At 43.7% G+C, this 18,806-nt stretch overlaps 1 protein-coding gene across 2 annotated transcripts; it reads left to right on the top strand.

Annotated features, from left to right (window-relative positions):
• The first annotated feature begins 1,914 nt into the window (after window positions 1–1,914).
• Window positions 1,915–17,400, top strand: sdcbp2 (syndecan binding protein (syntenin) 2). 2 transcript variants are annotated; one of them, XM_069169148.1, is made up of 9 exons: window positions 1,915–2,075; window positions 6,147–6,198; window positions 6,722–6,818; window positions 9,679–9,779; window positions 10,422–10,586; window positions 11,409–11,584; window positions 12,718–12,889; window positions 14,450–14,541; window positions 15,905–17,400. In XM_069169148.1, exons 2-9 carry the CDS (start codon window positions 6,148–6,150, stop codon window positions 15,957–15,959), a joined length of 909 nt encoding a protein of 302 aa, XP_069025249.1. In that variant the 5' UTR covers window positions 1,915–2,075; window position 6,147; the 3' UTR covers window positions 15,960–17,400. The 2 variants fall into 2 exon arrangements, with proteins under 2 accessions (XP_069025249.1, XP_069025250.1); XM_069169149.1 differs by lacking the exon at window positions 1,915–2,075 and adding an exon at window positions 2,401–2,466.
• Window positions 17,401–18,806: the final 1,406 nt, after the last annotated feature.

Genomic DNA, 18,806 nt, shown 5'->3' with positions numbered 1-18,806 from the left:
GGTCTCTGTTGATTTAAGAAATCTAAAATCTAATATGACGTAGGACTCATCTGATGTCACGCAGCACATAGAACCATAAATAAGATGCTTTTTCTGCTGCAGCTATCAGTCGGCAGGTTCAATTTGCAATGTACAACTGTGTCCTTGTAATTGACTCTATTAAAGGTTCATTATAAAATGCTGTGAGGTTAACAAACAGTAAAGAGAAACTTCTGTTTCTCTTCTATTTCAGCGTTATAAAGCCACATTGGAAAGTTTTTACTTTTCATCATTTTCAAAATGAGAAAATTGGACATGAAATGTGCGTCCTCCACTGAAGAGATCCGCAAACTCATCTACAAACCCGAGTACGAGTGAAATTAAAATGTGCCTTCATCTTGTTTTTCCTCCGTTTTAAAACTCCATGAGATCAAAGTTATTTCATGCTGCAGGAGTTCATGTTTTAGGAATGACCTGCTCTGTAGGGTGCATACAATTACCATACATGTCAATATCATAAAGCAAACTGTTAAAGGGGAAAGGGGGAGCAGATATATGAAATACTGGTTTAGATAAATAACTGGTCTAGATAGATAGATCTATCTAGATATATGTGGAAGAGTTCACTGTATATCTTGGTTCAGTGATAGCGTCACTATATTTTTTAATGACTTTCTTTTTTCTTCAGTTGTTGAAGTGTAATATTTAGGCTAATTAAAACAAACCTGAATGAAGATTTTCAAGGGACGATGATAATTACATTTAGATGAAAGTAATATAAGATATTTTGCATCTTATTTTAGTCCGTTTACATGTTTATTTTGTAGCTTTACTTGTTTCTTTGTGTTTGTTTTATGTCCGAAATGAGTTGTTTTATATTTTTGTGGTTGTCATGTCAAGTCAATTCAGTTTAATTTCAGGTGTAAAATCACCACACAACAATGTCCCAGAACAATAACAACACACATCCAAGCCAAATAACAAGAACCACATTAAAAACATCAATGTTTGGGAGGTTGTTCTGCATCTTTTTCTCATTATTTTGCATCTAACTTTGGACATTTTGCATCTTTTTCTGGGATATTGTGCAGGTGATGGACAGGAGCCCGTTGACCCCGTTGACCCCTGAACACTCCTAATAGTCATCCATATATTAGGAATATTATCAGAATTCATTGATTTATTTGTGATATTGGTGTTGTTGAGGATGAATATCATTTTGTTTTTCGTCATCCGATATACAGCACAGTGACCTGAGCAGTCCATTTAATGACAAATAAATATCCGGGTTTATATACTGTAAGTGCCTGAAAACATGATGTGGGATTGGCTTTTTAATAGATTTTTAAATGTGTGGATCTCCTGCTCACTGCACACATACCCTGGCTGTTCCTGTGGTCTCCTGTAAGTCCAGAGGGGCTGGGCGGCACAGGGCGCACAAAGCTACGATTGTTAGAGACAAAATAAACACAAATAGCTCCTTAGGGGGCATAAGTTCAGGGAAAACAGTTCCCGTTTTTGTCAGGCAGCCAGCAAAGTGCTCTAAAAAACAGCTTCTGGGAAAAAGGTTTGTGTTCGTATCTTTAGAGGTTTGTAGAAATGTGGTTTACAGAACTTTACTCTGGTGAATAAAGCACCCCTGAACACACCAGAGTATAACAGGCCCGACACCTGGTGTTACTTACAGCAAATTTTATTCGGCATATACAAAACAAGTATTTATCTGGAAGAGCACTTTATAAACTGAGCTGCAGTGTTGTTGAAGGACGAATCAGGCGCAGCAGCAGAAATGTAAAGAAACAAAACAAGAAAGAAAACAAAGCTGTTCGCACAGTTCACGTGTTTCAGGGCGGAAACGGCGAGTCGAAGTTCACGTGACCGATGGTGGGTGGGCGTGGCTTACAGCGTCATCACTGATTGACGTGTTCGCACGGACCAGGAAGCCAGGCAGTGACGTCACTTTCCAGAAGTCCCCTTCAGGTTTCAGCGTCGGAGAAGCAGCAGCTACGAAGAGACGGAAATAAACAGCAGCGCGCCGCCGTCTGAAAACAACGTCCGAGTGTCCGAACCGACATCCCAACCAGAACCAAGCCGAGGTGAGTCCGTCTTCACGTCGGTGTTCACCGGAGCTCTCCCGACCGGAACTCGAGCTAGCGCCGTTACGGCTAGCTGTCCGCCTCCCTGCTGTTTGTGTCGGAACAAAGACGGTCCGGTCCGCCCGGTTCTCCTCTTCAGTCACGGACCTCACGGAGTCCTTTAACGTGAAGTCACCGCGAACCGGCCGGTTCTGTGAGCGTACTTGTCCTATTAACGGAATAACGGCCGGTTCGTGTTTTTAACGGAGCCGACGGCGATTCGCGTCGTTCCGTGTCTGAATATGATGGAGACGTGTTTCCTCACCGATACTGGACAACAGGACAACATACCATAATGATCCTCACCATAGCAACAACATCATCATCCTCATCTATTAGAACTGGACCAACGGTACCAATCAAATGCGCTTCCGGTGTTTATTTAGCGGATAACGTGCACATTTGGACACGGCGCGGTCCGGAGCGGTGCGGCACGGTCCGGAGCGGCGCGGTCCGGAGCGGCGCGGCGCGGCGACTCGGTTCCCTCGGTTCCTTCCCTCGGTTCCCTCCGTGTTGGTTTCCAGCCATTTCAGGACGAAGCTGCCAAGAAAAAGCGAGCACATTGTTGGGCCGAACCGACCCGTTCGGGCCGACCCGTTCAGATCGAACCGACCCGTTCAGGCCGCTGGACTGAGCTCCTTCGGTGTTTTCCCAGTTTCCCTCAAAGCCTTTCGGGTTTGTTTTCTTCTCGCTGGACACTTTTCAGACGACACAGTAGTTCAGTGCTTTTTATTCAAGTATGATGTTGCTTCGTTTATTTACATTAAAAAACATCTCCAACATTATTCCGTTTTACATGACGTCACTGAAACATTCCTCTCCCTGGTTTCATTTGAACAAACCTTTAGTCTGAGATGTTGCCAAAGAGAAAAGATGTGTAAAGTTAGGAAGCACTGCACTCTACGACTGTAAGTAAAGGAATTAAACCTGGAGAAAAAAGCTGCTTAACATTAAACATGTATTAATCTTATTATCAAATCAGCCACTGAGAGGATTTTTAGTGCAGAACAGGTTTTACTTTTGGTCCATTTAGTTAAACACTTTGAATTATAATGTATATTTAGATACTTAAATCATCCCAGCAGCTCAAAAAAAAAATCAACTGATAATAAAATGTGTAAAAGGCCGCTAAGCTATAGTCCGTTATCTTTGTATCCCGTTGAGGTACTTTTGTTTGCATAAAGGATCTTAATGCTTCCTGCTGAGTAAGCAAACAACATTTGTCTAGTAAATGAGTGAATTTGCAGCTGGGTGGGAGATTTGAGATGATGTCCGTCGTCCACTTCGTTGGAGCTGCAGAAATGTCTGGAGGATTACGGTTATGTCACCGCAAAGAGCTGCTCAAACACTCGTTTTCTCCGGGACTTATTGAGTCGTGCCTCTCGAAGGAAGGAGGAACATAAAGCTGTCTGAAAAGTAAACAGGGGAAGGTATTAAAACGCTGCTCTGTGTCCACCAACACAATGACGCACTGTGTCGGGAGCCGGAGAAGAAGAGGATCGAGTGTCCGGCTGGAGGAGATGTGGCAGTAATGTGATTGTGGTCAAGTGATTTGCTTGTTTTAGGGACTCGGTGCACTTTTTAACTTACTGGTGTCAAAATGAGTGTGAGCTCACGTCCTGCCGCTGGGAGCCCACGGTACCGGAGGACTCACATTTTTGCCATCGGCTTATTTTTAACTCCGTGTGGTCAGTTTTTGTGGAAATTATGTGTAATGCAGTTCATCAAAATGGAGGAGAGGAAGTTGGTTCTTTTAGAAAGTTGTCTTATGATGTGGATAGTTCGGTTTTCGGATATTGATAATCTGTTTGGAGTTCAGCCATAACACCAGCTGTTTTTTATTATTATTATTGCACTGTCATCCACCTCACTTCTTTTTCCTGTTTCCTGTTGAGGAAGAGGTGTGTCCGCATGTCTCGTGATCGTGACACACAGTTGTCACAGCGTGGCAAAGTAAATCATATAAAAGTAGAAAGGCTGGACAGACTGACGTGAAATTGGTTAACTTTATAAGATCTTTTTTCTTTGCCTTTATTTTTAGAAACTATAGATCTGATGGTGTCTGTGCACTGACATGACCAGTTTGCATTTGCCTTCATTTATAATTAAAAAAAAACAACTTTCCTTAAGTGTTTGGTATCCTTCTTTTCAGCACAACTTCAGCTATACAATGGTTTTGTTTAGATGTTGATAGCATATAGTCAGACGAGACTCCCAAACAAGAAAAGGCAAATCTACTATTTAAAAACAAAACAAAAGAAACCCACAAAAAACCTGTTCACGAGAGGGGTTTGGTTTCTGTTCAGTCTGTATGTTTAGTTCGTCTGTATTTACCTCCACAAGCTGCGTTTCCATGAAACTGATCTATCAACACTTGTATTTACTTGGTAAACTGCAAAATCAATATACAGCAAAACCAAACAGAAGTATTTACAGAGAAAAGTGTGCTTTGTTCAGTCTGTCCTCGTCTCTCTCGTGAGTGCGGTTGTGGATACGAGGCCTTTAAATTCCTGTCGTAATGCGTTTGGCCTCCTGTTTGTTGGTATTCGTGCTTAATGTTCCTCTGGAGAGGAAAACCCAGAGAAGGTCTTAGAAACAGCCCAAAACGTCTGCCTTCTGATTGGTCTTCATGTCAGCAGGTAAATTCAAGGTTACGCCTGTTTTTATGATGGAAAATGGCTAAAAATGTCCACTAAAGTTTCCTTTAGATCAACGCTGTGATGTACGCAGACGTCGTTTCGAGTGAAGACGTCCTCGCTCTTCCTGAGTGTTTGAACACGACGTCCATCTCCCCTGAAAGATTCAGGTCCGCACTAATGCAGCTTTTAAACAGCTCACCTCTGATGAATTATTGATGACAACATAGATAATGCTCTTTGAAATGTGGATTAATGCCCATCTCAAATCAAACTGAGGACCCTGCTATGCTCTGCATCCATTGTAATATTATTATGGGATGTTCTTGTGTCCCAGCTCGCAGCAGTTTCTGTGAAAGCGAAGGGGCGATGTGGATGTTGAGTAGCGGACGTGTCAATCAGCTGTTGTCCCTCTGCAGCGTGTCCAAGTCTTTCCTGCTGCCATGTTTGCATAACATCAGTCAGCTGATGAGCTGTTATCTCTCATTTCCTCTTCCAGCTTCACGCTGCTGCTGGTTTATGTTCACACAGTGACTTCTGTCTTCTGCTGTGTTTATAATCAACCGTACGGGAGTTTTGGTTGTTGTGATCATGATCAGCTGACATGTTGCTCATCTCCTGGAGATTCGCTGTATTTTCTCAGGCACCGTATATTTCCACTATCGAGGCAGAAGGTCGCCTCGTCTTATATTGCTGTTTATTAATCCACAGTAATATGATGTATAAAGTGTGACACGGTGATAAAATTAGTGGTGAAATGTATTTTTCATGATGCATGTCTGTCGTAGGTTTGATAGTTTCCATTGTCGATCGACCAGCAGATTATTTCCTCCGTCGATCGTTGAGTCCATTAAAAGTCAAATTGTGGAAAATGTCCACAATAAGTTTTGGTCTGAAAACTAATAACATTTAATTTACTGTCAAATAAGACAAAGAAAAGCAGTAATTTAAACATCGGAGGAGCTGCGACCTGAGAAGTGTTCGATGGTTTTGGTTGAAAGACGATCAGTCATCAGAAGACCTGTTCGAGGTTCATCATATGTTTAGTTTCATTTCTAAAATTGATATCATGATTATGGCAATATTCCAACTTGTGAACATAATGATGTCACAACATAATATAATGGTATACGGCGAAACTTCAGTAGTGTGGAAGTGGTTCAGATACAAATCATCATCATCAACAACAAACAGTAAAATTATAATAGAAAGTGTAATTAGACACTTTTTGATTGTGTTATTTCAACACATCTCGTCCACATCTCCGTCACTTCATTCAAGGCTGCTATGAAATGGAGCTTCATGGAGCTGGAAGGAAGACGTGAAGGTTAATATGAGGAGGTCCCGGTCCCTTGAAGTCCCTGCCACTCACAGCTGTTTGTCTTCTCTCCTCCAGCATGTCCCTGTATCCGTCACTCGAGGACCTCAAGGTCGACAAGGTCATCAAGGTAAGTTGAGTTGAAGTGGATCTATTTTAGTTATTAACGGTATCTATGCTAATGAGCTTCGGACGATAGTTTGCAAGAAGAAAATATGATTATAGTGTTTGACAGATGTTGCAAATACAGTGAAATATGTGGGGAAGTTATTATACAGTTAACTTTCCAAATGTCAGAAGTTTATTTCCAGTTAGTTCAAACTGAATGTGTTTTTGTTTGATTGAACTGAGCGTTTAGAGGCGTTTAGTTGACCCGAAGTTTAACGTGTCCTTTATGTCCCCAATTTAATTAAAGAACACTAAAATCTCTGAGTAACTTCGTCATGTCTGCATTACATATTCATGTGATGGAAGATATCATTTGCTGGTGTTGAAGTATGCTGCTGTCACTTCATCTGATGAATAGAAGAAGATTCCTTCACCCAGTTTTATCAACTACTTCTCTCTGGTGCCCATAACAACCTTTTAATCCGGCGCTCCCATCCCATCATTCATGCTCTTCCAGTTGACTGGTGCATGTGATTCCTTTCCAGGCTCAGGTCCAGTTCTCCCAGACGACCAGCACCATGCCCGCCATCGCCGAGGGAACCTACCAGCCGCAGCCCGACACCGCCATCATGGCGGCCGCCGGTGAGTCTCCAGGGTTTCATCTTTCACACCTTCACCTGCGTTGTTGTTTCTTCATCCTGCGGTCGTTCTCTGGTTTGTCATGCTGGGTGTGTGTTGGCTCTTTGTGGGGGGCCGTGGTCCTCTGGAGCCTTCAGAGCAGAGCCTTCTCCCCCTTCCTCCCGTCCTTCCCCTTCCCCCCGTTGTCCTCCTTCCTCCTCCCGTCCTCCCGTTCTCCCCCGTCCTCCCTTCCTCCCGTTCTCCTTCCTCCTCCCGTTCTCCCCCTTCCTCCCGTTGTCCCCCTTCCTCCTCCCGTTCTCCTTCCTCCTCCCGTCCTCCCCCGTCCTCCCCCTCATTCAGCCTCTCCTCTGTTTGGATGTAAAGTCCTTTGGGCTTTTGGTCTTTTGTTTTTTACCTCAGCAGAGCTGGCTGTGAGTCGCCATGGAGACCGGCTCTGGCAGGCAGTTGTACTGGGACAGGGCACGATGGGGGGGAGGAAGGAGGGCCGCAGGGCTGGAGGAGAGGAGGGAGGTGAAGGGGAGGCGGTCTGATTGAAACGGGACCGCGGCCGAGCTACATACGCTGATTCTGTCGATCACAGTCGCTGGATCTGAATCTCCTGACGAGTTCTCAGAGCTCTGGAACGATGTCAGCAGGGATTTGACTCTTAAAGCATCTTAAAGCATCAATAAGTCCGTCGGAGCCGGACACATCACCTCCTAGAACCTTAAGTTGCTCCCGATGGTGAACCGTCGGTGTGTGAATGTGCTCCTGATGGCAGCACCTTGCATGGTGATCTGTCTCTTTAGTGGGTGAATGGGAAAACATGTGAAAGCGCTTTGAGACCGAAAGGTGATAAAGTGCTGTAGAAGTAGAGAACATTCACCATCCAACATTTAAAACACTCCGTTTCCTCTTCAGGATCATTCCCAAACCAACCAGTGTTTTTCTGCCCATGTGCACTCGGCATGTGTGGGAGAGGTGAATATAATAGAAACATAAATGAAGAGTTTCCCGACATAATGAAAGCTCTTTTTTTCCTGGACCTTCCGTCGGAGAACACTTTGTTCTGCCATGTTGTGTTTTGTTTGTCGGAGTCTCCAGACATGATCAGTCTTGCAGGTGTTGAGGTGGGAGATTTCTGCCTGTCGGGGTGGAGTGTGAATGTGGCTCAAAGATTGCTCAGTCCTTGTTTTTGAAAGAAAGAGAATCACTGAATAATGTGTTGGCTGATATCGAAGCTTCTCCTGTTCGGTCTGACCATCGAATTCGTCTCTTGAAGGGTTCAAGTTTTACGTTATTAAATAGGACGTCGTCTTCATCGATCACTTGGAGTCCAGGCTCCGCTTCAAACTGCAGATTGTACTTCCTTGTTTTTCACAGAACCCAAAACTACCCGACTGGGTGGCAGCCTATGAAGGAGAGGATTTGCAAAGCATTCTGGGTGTTGTAGGATTTTCCTCCTGTTGAGGGGAATGTCTTTAGTTCTGCACCTATTTTCCACAAACAAGTACAAATCTTAACGTGATGATGTTGCTAGATGGAAAGTTCGGAGCTGCAATGACTTATTTGAATCATCCATTACACAAATGATTATTGGTCAGATGAATGAATTCATCATTTAGTCTGTAACGTAAAAAAAAAATCTTTAAAAATGTCTGTCACCAACCTAAACCCCAAATATTATTTTACATATTGTTTACAGTATTTTTGTTGACAAAAATATTGAATCTGTTAACTGATAAACAAAACAACTCCTGATTATTATTTTGTTGTTGTTTATTGACTAATGAGCCTTTCAACTAATCATTTCTGCTCCAGGAAAGTTAGATGATCCCCAAATTACTGCACTTCCTGCCAGTGCGTCTTATGATGGCTGAGAGGTTTGAGTCTGGCCTGCTGCTGTAACAGCTCACAGACTTTCCAAACACATACAAACACTGTGTCTGTGCCGTATTAACAAATAACTGCCCGCTAATCTGCCAGGAAGGTTTTACTGCACGGAAACACAGAGCGCTGATTGTCAACAGTCGTCAGATGGAGGGCTTTAATGGAGCTGCTGGGATGGACGGCATGAATACAATATAAAGTGTTGGAGAGTAAAAAGGTCAGCTGAGTGCAGAGGTGTGGCTCCGCCCACCGTGTTCGTCCACCTGTGAGTGGAGGACGGAGACTGAATGTCTTCAGTGTTGTAATTCAGGGAGAGGTGCTGATAAAACACTGTATTATCCAACAAGTAGCTCCGCCCACAGACATCTGATTGGTCAACTGAACACTTGGAACAAATCATCATGACATCACACCCTGCTGATCACTAGAAATATCACTCCACCTCCTCAATGGGAATAATTAGAATAGAGTTTCATATAATATTAATATAATGTAGTTTCTACACTTCCAATCCTAGCGGCGACTAGCTGGACCGGTTTGGTTTGAACACACGACACGGCGCTAGACTCTTACTGTAGAATAGACCGTACTCTACTGTATTTATTCAGTCTGTTGCTAGGTGGTTGCTAAGGGTCGGACTACTTCCTGGAGTAGTAAACACTGCATGTTACATAAGAGTCTACTGACACGACTGATTCTTTTCCCGTTCGTAGTCATACCTTGTTTTATATGTTTTATATTTTGAGAGTGAAAACATTTAGATTACATATTTTATTTAGTTGGTAACTTGTATAATCACAATATTTCACTGGAGGGTGTTTTAACGTGATTACTGGGACGACAGTCTGGAAGCATCTCTGTAATATTGCTGAATGTATTCATGTATTTATTATTAAACCTGAATGTGAATTTCTCTCCTCCTCCACCTCCTCCTACCTGCTCCTCTCGCCTCCATCTGCTTCACTAACCTCAATTCTGCCCCCCCTCCCCCCAGGCCTGTACCCAAACCTGCAGGAGCTGGGAGATTATATGGGTCTGGCCCTCAACAGCGATGAAGTCCAGAAGAACCTGACGCTGCTGCCTGTCGCCGACAACGTAAGCTTCTGTTTGTGTGTTGTTATTATTTTATTATTATTATTATTATTATTATTATCATTATTATCATTATTATCATCTTCATTCTATCACTACTTTATTTGTGGATTCATTCTTTGACACTGAAAAACACCAACGTTCAAAGGTTGAAAATAGTTTTTAGCAGCTGGAAGTGTTCCTGGATGAGTCAGCGCCGGCCTGGAGGAGTGAGTGGGAGGGTGAGCTCTTCACTCCCCTCCAACAGTGTGTGTGTGTGTTCAGTGTGTGTGTGTGTGTATCCTGCACAACACATGCAGACATTTTAACCATCTGTGCTCCCTGCTGCTACCTTCACCTCGACTGTTATTTCTTTCTGATGTTTTTCCATATTTTGTATTATTCATTGAAAAGCATACTAATGATGAAGTTTTTAAAGAAGTGCCCGAAGCCGTCGTGCTCTCTGTCGCTGGTGGAGGCGGAGATGAAACCCAATCCTCCCACATTCCTCTATTTGATGCATTTTATTTTGTATTTTTTTTATTTGCGGCTGAATTTTAATGTAGCGCTCCTCTTTAATCCGATCTTCCTCTCACCTCCTCCTTCTCCTCCTCCTCCTCCTCCTCAGCCCACCTCATTCACTCTCCCTGCTTTCTGCCCCCTCAGCAGGTGGCGGTGCCGTCCGGCTCGGGTGTCGGCGGGATGGTGCGGCCCGTGACGGGGATGGACGTCGGCATCAGGAGGGCGGAGATCCGCCCGGGGCTGCGGGAGATCATCCTCTGTAAGGACCAGGACGGGAAGGTCGGGCTGCGGCTCCGGGCCATCGACAACGTGAGTCAGCTCAGACCGTCTGTCACCGGTGACACCGATCTCACATCCTTCTGAGACAGTTCAGATCTGGGTTCAGGTCTGCAGCACCAGTGGATGTACCACTGCTGATTCAGGAGAGCTGCTCCACAACAATCCACTAGATGTTAGTCAGCCAGGAAAGTCTTCCTCTGACAAGATTTTATTTGCTACGTAATCACAGGAAGACTGAAAAAAAACAACAACTCGTAGAAACATTTGTTTCCGGCCGAGTCTTCCCCTTCAGGAAGGAGGCCTTGTGGGTAACCTGTGTTTGACGTATGTTCAGTGGGTCCAGGTTGTTGGAAGAAGTACAATAATCAGCACGTAGCTGCAGCCACTGTGAAGTGTGAAGTTTCTTTAATTATCATTAAAGTTTCTGGATGGGACCAAGTTTCAGGATGCTGTTATTCAAATGTTGAGCCTCGAGTTCGCTGCCCCAGAAAAGGAAATAAAGACAAATGCATTTTGGTTTGTACCACGTTACGTCGGCGTCTCTGCATCTCCTCGTCTCTGCATGTCCTCGTCTCTGCAGAGTCACTGCACACAGAAAAAGCCAATAATCTGTTCGCTACCTCAACACAGAGGCTACCAGGCTCATCGATTTATACTGTGTAGAAGTAAATTCACTAAATCAGTCTTAAACATGTTCTGCCTGCTCTCAGCATCTCTTCTTGTTTTTATGAGGACATTTCATCTGCTCTTCCCTGTCCGTGTGTCCTCTCCACTCTCAGCGTGTTTTCCGTCTCCTCCTCCGTTCCTCTGACTCGGTCTAAATGTTGGATATGTTTCCTCTTCCTGTCTCAGGGAGTGTTTCTGCAGCTGGTTCAGGCCAACTCTCCCGCCGCCCTCGCCGGGCTGCGCTTCGGGGACCAGGTCCTTCAGATCAACGGGCAGAACTGCGGCGGGTGGAGCGTGGACAAAGCCCACAAGGCTCTGAAGGCTGCGGCCGAGACCCGCATCGAGCTGGTGGTCCGGGACAGGTGAGCAGCACAGCCGGAGGATTCTCTGGTTTCTGTTCTGTCGGGGTTGAGCTGAAAACTTTAGGTCTTATTTTTTATTGCAGACTAAAAGATGCTTCGTAGATGAGTTTTTAGAGCGAAATACTGAGTTGCATTTGTGAGCCTCCATATTAGAATATGAATATGAATATGATGTGCATTAGAAACACACATCCAGTTAACGTGTTATCTTTTCATCTGCTGTATCTCTGACTGGACGACTCGGCCTCCATCGGTCCAACGTGCAGGAGGCTGAGTTGGATTTCTCTTCTCCACTGAGCTGTGAGGTTTCATGGTGGATGGACGGAGGCAGCGACTTGAACTCATGCCTCACATGATGCAAAGAGATTTCACATATTAAAAACTTATATTATATATATATATGTATTTAACTAATATATATTTAACTAATCAGTCTTAAACATGTTCCAAATGCTCTCAGTTAACTCAGTTATATATTATTATAAGAATATATATATATATTCTTATAATATATATTATAATAATTATTATAATAATATATATGAATAAATATATATATTATAATTATAATAATTATTATAATATATCTATATCTATGTTCATATATTCATATATATATATGAATATATATATATAATATGGGGGTATATATCTATATATAGATAGATATAGATAGATGACTGATCTCTGGTGTCGGTGTATATATATATGTATGTGTATATATATGTGTGTGTGTGTATATATATATATATATATGTGTGTGTGTGTGTGTATATTATCGCTAAGGCAGATTTCTTGGAACCTTTCATCCTTTTCTTAAACTCTTCCCCTCAAAACCAAACTTGACATCAGGCTCCAAACCAGTCAGAATTAAAACTACTGTACTGGTGATGTTGGTCAGATGTTGTCTGATGTCTCTCCTTAGTTTGGCTCCCCCTGCTGGTTGTTTTGCTCTTTGCAGCTCAGCTCTTTGCTCAGTTTAGTTTTCCTGAACGTTATCAAATAGAGTTTCTTATTATCTTGTGATTTCCTGTTTGAGTTTTGTGTCCCCAACATGCCGTGTGCTCCTATGACCTCTACGTCCGTCCCACTCAGACGGGTAGATTGACCGTCTGTCCTGTGTGTGTCTGCAGACCTTTCCAGCGCACCGTCACCATGCACAAAGACAGCTCCGGCCACGTGGGCTTCATCTACAAGTCCGGTAGAATCACCTCGCTGGTCAAAGACGGCTCCGCCGTCCGCAACGGGCTGCTGACCGAACATTACATCTGCGAGATCAACGGGCAGAACGTGATCGGGCTGAAGGTCAGACGCTCCACACATCTTTCATCCGGTCGTTGGGTCACGTGTTGTTGTCACGTTGAAGATGACTGATCTCTGGTGTCGGTGCAGAGGAGAACACGGACTAGAAGTTAGACTGGACTCACAACATTTGTGATTCTGTGGTGGCTGATGTTAAGTTTGCAGCTCCTGAGGTGTCAGACAGTAGTAGGAGGTGGGACGTGCAGCAGCTCGGAGTAAGTGCAGCACTCAGCACGGTTCAGTTGTCAGAGCAGTTTGCTGTGTGTGCTGCAGTAGGAGTGTAGTCTGTCCTCCCTGTGATGCAGCCTCCCTTTGCTTTTCTTAGTTTTTACACTTTTTCTCCATCAGTTTGATGCACCTCTGGAAACTCAAAGCTCATAACCTTAAATGCATTCACTCCCTTTTAATGCAGCTGTTTACCTTCCACAGTCAGCACATTCATTCACCGTGTGGAAACATAGAGGAATAAATGATGGAGGTCACAGACGGCTCGTCGGTTGATGTTTGCTAAACAGAAATAGGTGAAAAGAAGGGCACGTGTGATGTGTGATTAAAGCTGGTGAAAATCTTTGAAGGGTCAAACCCAGAAAACGAAGCTCAGTCTGACTGTTTCACATCTGATCTGATCTGAAACCTGTTTTGAGGTAAAAACAGCTTGAAAACATGACCGAGCGTTACAGAGTTAAGAAGCAGACTACAGAGAGCGAGATAATTCAGGCTGGATGATAGTTGTCCTGTTTTCCTGAAATTTAAAAACTATTAAGACTGGAACTGTTTTTACATTTAATAAGAAATGAGCTGAATCTTAAATTAGCCTGTTAAATTTGTCTTGCTAAAAGTTAACTAGCCCAGTTCAGCAGAGGAGCAGTAACAGCTGTCTCTGAAGGGATTTAATGAGTTGTTACACATAAGAACCAAATGTTTAACGTCTGTATTTCATGCTTTATTTATGAAACTAGTTTATTAGTTTAAAGAGAAGAAAGCTGAACAACATTTTGTTTTGTTTGGAGAAACTGTGTCATCTCTGCATTCATTCACTGTACAAACAATCTTTTATTTAAAGTCTACAACAATAATTATTCTATGAATCAACCCCAAGTTTTACACCTTAGCTTATACATGTGTTAGATGTTATTAAGGAGCTTCCAACTCAAACTCCTGTCTGTCTGAACTCCTCCTCTGTTTGTGTAGTTGCTGCTCTCTGCCTGTGGGGGGCAGCGTGGTGCTGCTCTTCAGAGTAGACAGAGGTTTTAAAGCATGTGACCAGTGCAGGGGTCACTGAGGTCACTCAGAGGTCACGACCTGGGAGGAGTTTCAGTAGATGTGATGTGACTGAAGCAGGTTTAAACTGATGATCTGATGAAAAGAAGATTGTTTTTTCTTTCCACTGTCGAATAACCTGTTTATTAGATAAAAGAAACACTTTGAATGATGGAAACACATGAAAACACAGATTTAGTTTCTCATTAAAGAAGTATGGAGAAAAACTGTAAAGTTGAACGTGTTTCTGATGTAAAAACATGAATGACATGAAGTTTTTACACGTTAATGTCCGTGTTTCAGGACTCTCAGATCAAGGACATCCTGAGCGTCTCTCCGACCGCCATGACCATCACCATCATGCCCAAGGTCATCTATGAGCACATGATTAAGAGGTGGGACTTCACACGCTTTCTACTACAGCTGGGCGACATGGCCTATAAATACCATCACCATATCTTCAGGCTGCATTGCGGTGTGTGTGTATATATATATAGATCTATATATCTATATTTATATAGATATATATCTTTATATCTCCATATGCTAAATTTCCTCGTCTTTATATTATAACTTCTTTTGGCTGAAATAATTTAAATAGCTTCTTTGTTGCCCTCGTCTCCGTCACCAGCCGTCCAATCACAGTGAAGGAGGTGCGGTTAACCACAGATACCAGTCGCTAATTGGTGCAAACACTAATACGGGCCGAGTTCCCAGACTGTTACTCACAGCGAAGAAAACTGAAGCTGTGAGTAACAGTCGGTGCAGCCGGGCTGCTGACATGCAAACGATTGGTAAAGTGGACTGTAGTGAAGAAGAACGTTTGTTCTGTCGGTCGGAGCAGCCGAGAGTCCGAGAGTCCGAGTGTCCGAGTGTCAGAGTGTCCGAGAGTCCGAGTGTCAGAGTGTCAGAGTCCGAGAGTCCGAGTGTCCGAGAGTCCGAGAGTCCGAGTGTCAGAGTGTCAGAGTCCGAGAGTCCGAGTGTCCGAGTGTCCGAGTGTCCGAGAGTCCGAGTGTCAGAGTGTCAGAGTCCGAGAGTCCGAGTGTCCGAGAGTCCGAGAGTCCGAGTGTCAGAGTGTCAGAGTGTCAGAGTGTCAGAGTCCGAGTGTCCGAGTGTCAGAGTCCGAGTGTCCGAGTGTCCGAGTGTCCGAGTGTCAGAGAGTCCGAGTGTCAGAGTCCGAGTGTCCGAGTGTCCGAGTGTCAGAGTCCGAGTGTCCGAGTGTCAGAGAGTCCGAGTGTCAGAGTGTCAGAGTCCGAGTGTCCGAGTGTCCGAGTGTCAGAGTCCGAGTGTCCGAGTGTCCGAGTGTCCGAGTGTCAGAGAGTCCGAGTGTCAGAGTGTCAGAGTCCGAGTGTCCGAGTGTCCGAGTGTCAGAGTCCGAGTGTCCGAGTGTCCGAGTGTCAGAGTCCGAGTGTCCGAGTGTCCGAGTGTCCGAGTGTCAGAGTCCGAGAGTCCGGCTGCCTGTCAGCTGTCCTTCGTCCGCTCGCTCAGAGGTTCCAGCTGATCTCACGTCGTGGTGTGAAGCCTCAACAAAACCATCGAGCCGGCGTCTTCATTTATACTCGATGTTGGTGATCTTCAGTGGTTTCTTAGATCCACCGGAGGAGAAGCTGCATGGACTCCACTGGATATAACATCCACCTCTACTTTCAGCATATTCACGCTATCTAGTGCCGAGCCGGTGTCATAGACGATCGGTTCATCAGCGTTCTGATCAGCGATCGCATCTCCAACATGATGTCTCTGATTGTTGTCCTCCAGGATGTCCTCCGGCCTCCTGCGGTCAGCCATGGACCACTCCATCCCCGAGGTGTGAGCACCAGCCAGACGCCGCTCTTTTCCTTTACTCATAACTTCATTATCGCTGTCCTCATATCGAACCTCCTCCTGCATCACAATCATCATCTTCATCGCCGCCCTTCCTCATCTTTAACATCAACTGGAGATGCCTTTTCTTTTTCTATTCTTCAGTGTATTCTTGACCTTTTCTACATTTTCCTCAGCTCTGTTGACATTAGTACTTTTTACATGTTAACATTGTAGTCTGATATTACATGTTTATTTTTTTTCTTGTTTTGTATTTGAGATCATGGACAGTGCAACATGTTTTTGTTTTTTTAAATCATGAGTCCAGAGCTTCCTCCTCAGTGTGGAGACGAGTCAATGACGGTTCACCTTTTCAAAATGCTGTAAAGGGCCTCCATCAGCGGCCGACCATGCAGATGTACAGCTGTGCTCCCCGTCCCTGCACGTTGGCCCGACGTGGAAATAATCCCCGTTCGTCCTGATTCCAGTGTTTGCTCGTTTTTACTCGGCCAGTTGAACTAATGAGTTCTAGTAAATGTTTTTAGTTGATATTTTAGTTAAAATTATTTTGCTGTTGTGATATTGTTTTTTTTTTTCTAAAAATTTAAGCTCTAGATTCTAACAAGCAGGTTAAAGTAATAAAAAAAAAAAAACCGCAGCAGTTTCCAGCTTCTCCGGTAGATGGCGACGTGTCACTGCAGCACATGTCCAGCCTCTGAGGCGTTGAGTTTGCAGGTGCTGGGGACACTGTGCACGTCGCAGGGGGAAGTGGAGGGAAACTACCGTCTGCAAACACTCAGAGCTCTGAGACGGAGAAAGACACGAGAGACGAGAAGCTGCCGTGATCAGCCGTCGGGGGGTTGTAGAGCGTCGTTTGGTCTCGTGCTTCAAACGATGGTTTCCGAGGGAACAGCTGGTATTTGTCCGGAGGGGTCCGTGCTGAGCGGACCCACTAAGTGCACTTTCCATTACCTTCTAGGAGGTCGTCGTTCCTGTAACCATTTCAGCAGTCAGCATTTTTTATTGTTGTGTTTGTGGTGCCTCATGTTAACGAGAGAAATCGTGAAAACAAAGTAAACGTAAGAAACTGCTTAAATTTGATGCTGAAAAATCAACCTCTCAAATTGAAGGCGTTTAAATTCCTCATCGTGGGTTTAGTGAACCTGCCGTCCTCTAGGTGTTGTTGGAGGCCTTCCCTCTGTAATATTCCCCCCGACTGATGAGCACAGTCACACTGAGCAGAGCTCACAGTTGTGAATTTCTACTTGCTATATAAAATTTCTCCTTTTAATGCTGTTCATGTTCGGATGCATGTATTCCTTTAATTTTCTAGGTATGCAATCTGATAAACATCGCTGTCATTCTGTAAAAAATGCTCGAAAAATCTAAAAGTTTATATACGAATGTAACCAAGATGATATTGTAAAACAAATAAAGTCTCTCTGTTCACACGTTGCGTTTGTCTTCATCCTCTGGGCGCCACATTTATGAGTAAGTAGTAAGTCGATATGTTCCCAGATGGCTGCTGTTGCACTTGAGCGCTCTGAGGTGGGCGGAGCCGAGAGGAGCTCTGAGGTGGGCGGAGCTCTGAGGTGGGTGGAGCTTTGAGGTGGGCGGAGCTGAGGAGCTCTGAGGTTCACTGGTACATTTGACCCTGAAACTTAAGCAGGATGCGCACAGCAAATTTTGTGTCACACATTTGGGGAACAGAGAGCATTCATAGGGAGCCAAATCCTTTGAGATGATGTCATATTATGGTATGTCCTCCAAAACATGTTGTATGTCCTCGAAAAAGTCCAAAAATTTCAAACTATCGTATGTCGTCTAAAGCGGGTCGTCAACGTTGTCAGGCCAAGGACCCCCAAACTGATAGAGAGGTGGAGCCCCTACTATATATATTGTATAAAATTGTGTTTTATATTAAACTGGAGGAATGCAGGAGGCAATATGTTGGATTCATGTTCAAATGTATTTAAAGACATTTAAATTTGTGGAAAAAAAAATTGTGAAAAAAAACCAAACATTTTTTATTCAACCAAAAATTTCACGGACCCCCTGTTGAAGACCTCCGTACTATACTATGACTTATAATATGTTGGGTGAAGTACTATACTATGACTTATAATATGTTGGGTGAAGTACTATAATAGAACAACCCTCCAGACCTTCAGGTCGTCTGCTGCTCTCCTTTCTGTTCCCACAGTCACAACTAAACATGGAGACGCAGCGTTCAGTTTCTATGTTCCACATATCTGGAACAAAGTCCCAGAAAGCTGCAGGTCTGCTGAGACTCTCAGATCCTTTAAATCGAGACTGAAGACTTCTCTGTTTGCTGCCGTTCACTGAACCAGAGTTTAGGATGTCTTAAACTGCACTGTAACTTTTATCCTATTTTTAGCTGGCTTAATGTTTAATCACAGTTTTTAATGTTTTATTCATTGTACTTGATAGTTTTTAAATCTCCTTTTTTTGCCTTATGTTTTAATGCTTTCAATGGTTTTATATGAAGCACTTTGAATTCCCTTGTTGTTGAAATGTGCTCTACAAATATACTTGCCTCGTCTTTTTTTTCAATATTTTGGACGACATACTAAAGTATGACTTTTTTTTCATATTTTGGGAGACATACCATAGTACGACTTGGTGCTATCGACTGAGCTTTCTGCTCACAGGGTTTTGGTGCTCATTTCATTCTGGGTTTTAGTTGCACGTTTCACTCTTCACCTTTGCTGTTGGACTGCTCAAAAGCTTGCACAAGATAAACTTCATAACATACCAATGCCCAAAAAATTATAAAAAATGTCACACTAAATAGCATTTGGTACAAAATATGATAAAGTGTCATAGTATAGCATGT

The sequence above is a fragment of the Embiotoca jacksoni genome, unplaced genomic scaffold (genome assembly GCF_022577435.1).
Source record: "Embiotoca jacksoni isolate LCO1_2020_lvr unplaced genomic scaffold, fEmbJac1.0.p SCAF_43, whole genome shotgun sequence".
NCBI lineage: Eukaryota > Metazoa > Chordata > Actinopteri > Embiotocidae > Embiotoca > Embiotoca jacksoni.
This window is presented reverse-complemented; position numbering and strand designations above follow the sequence as displayed.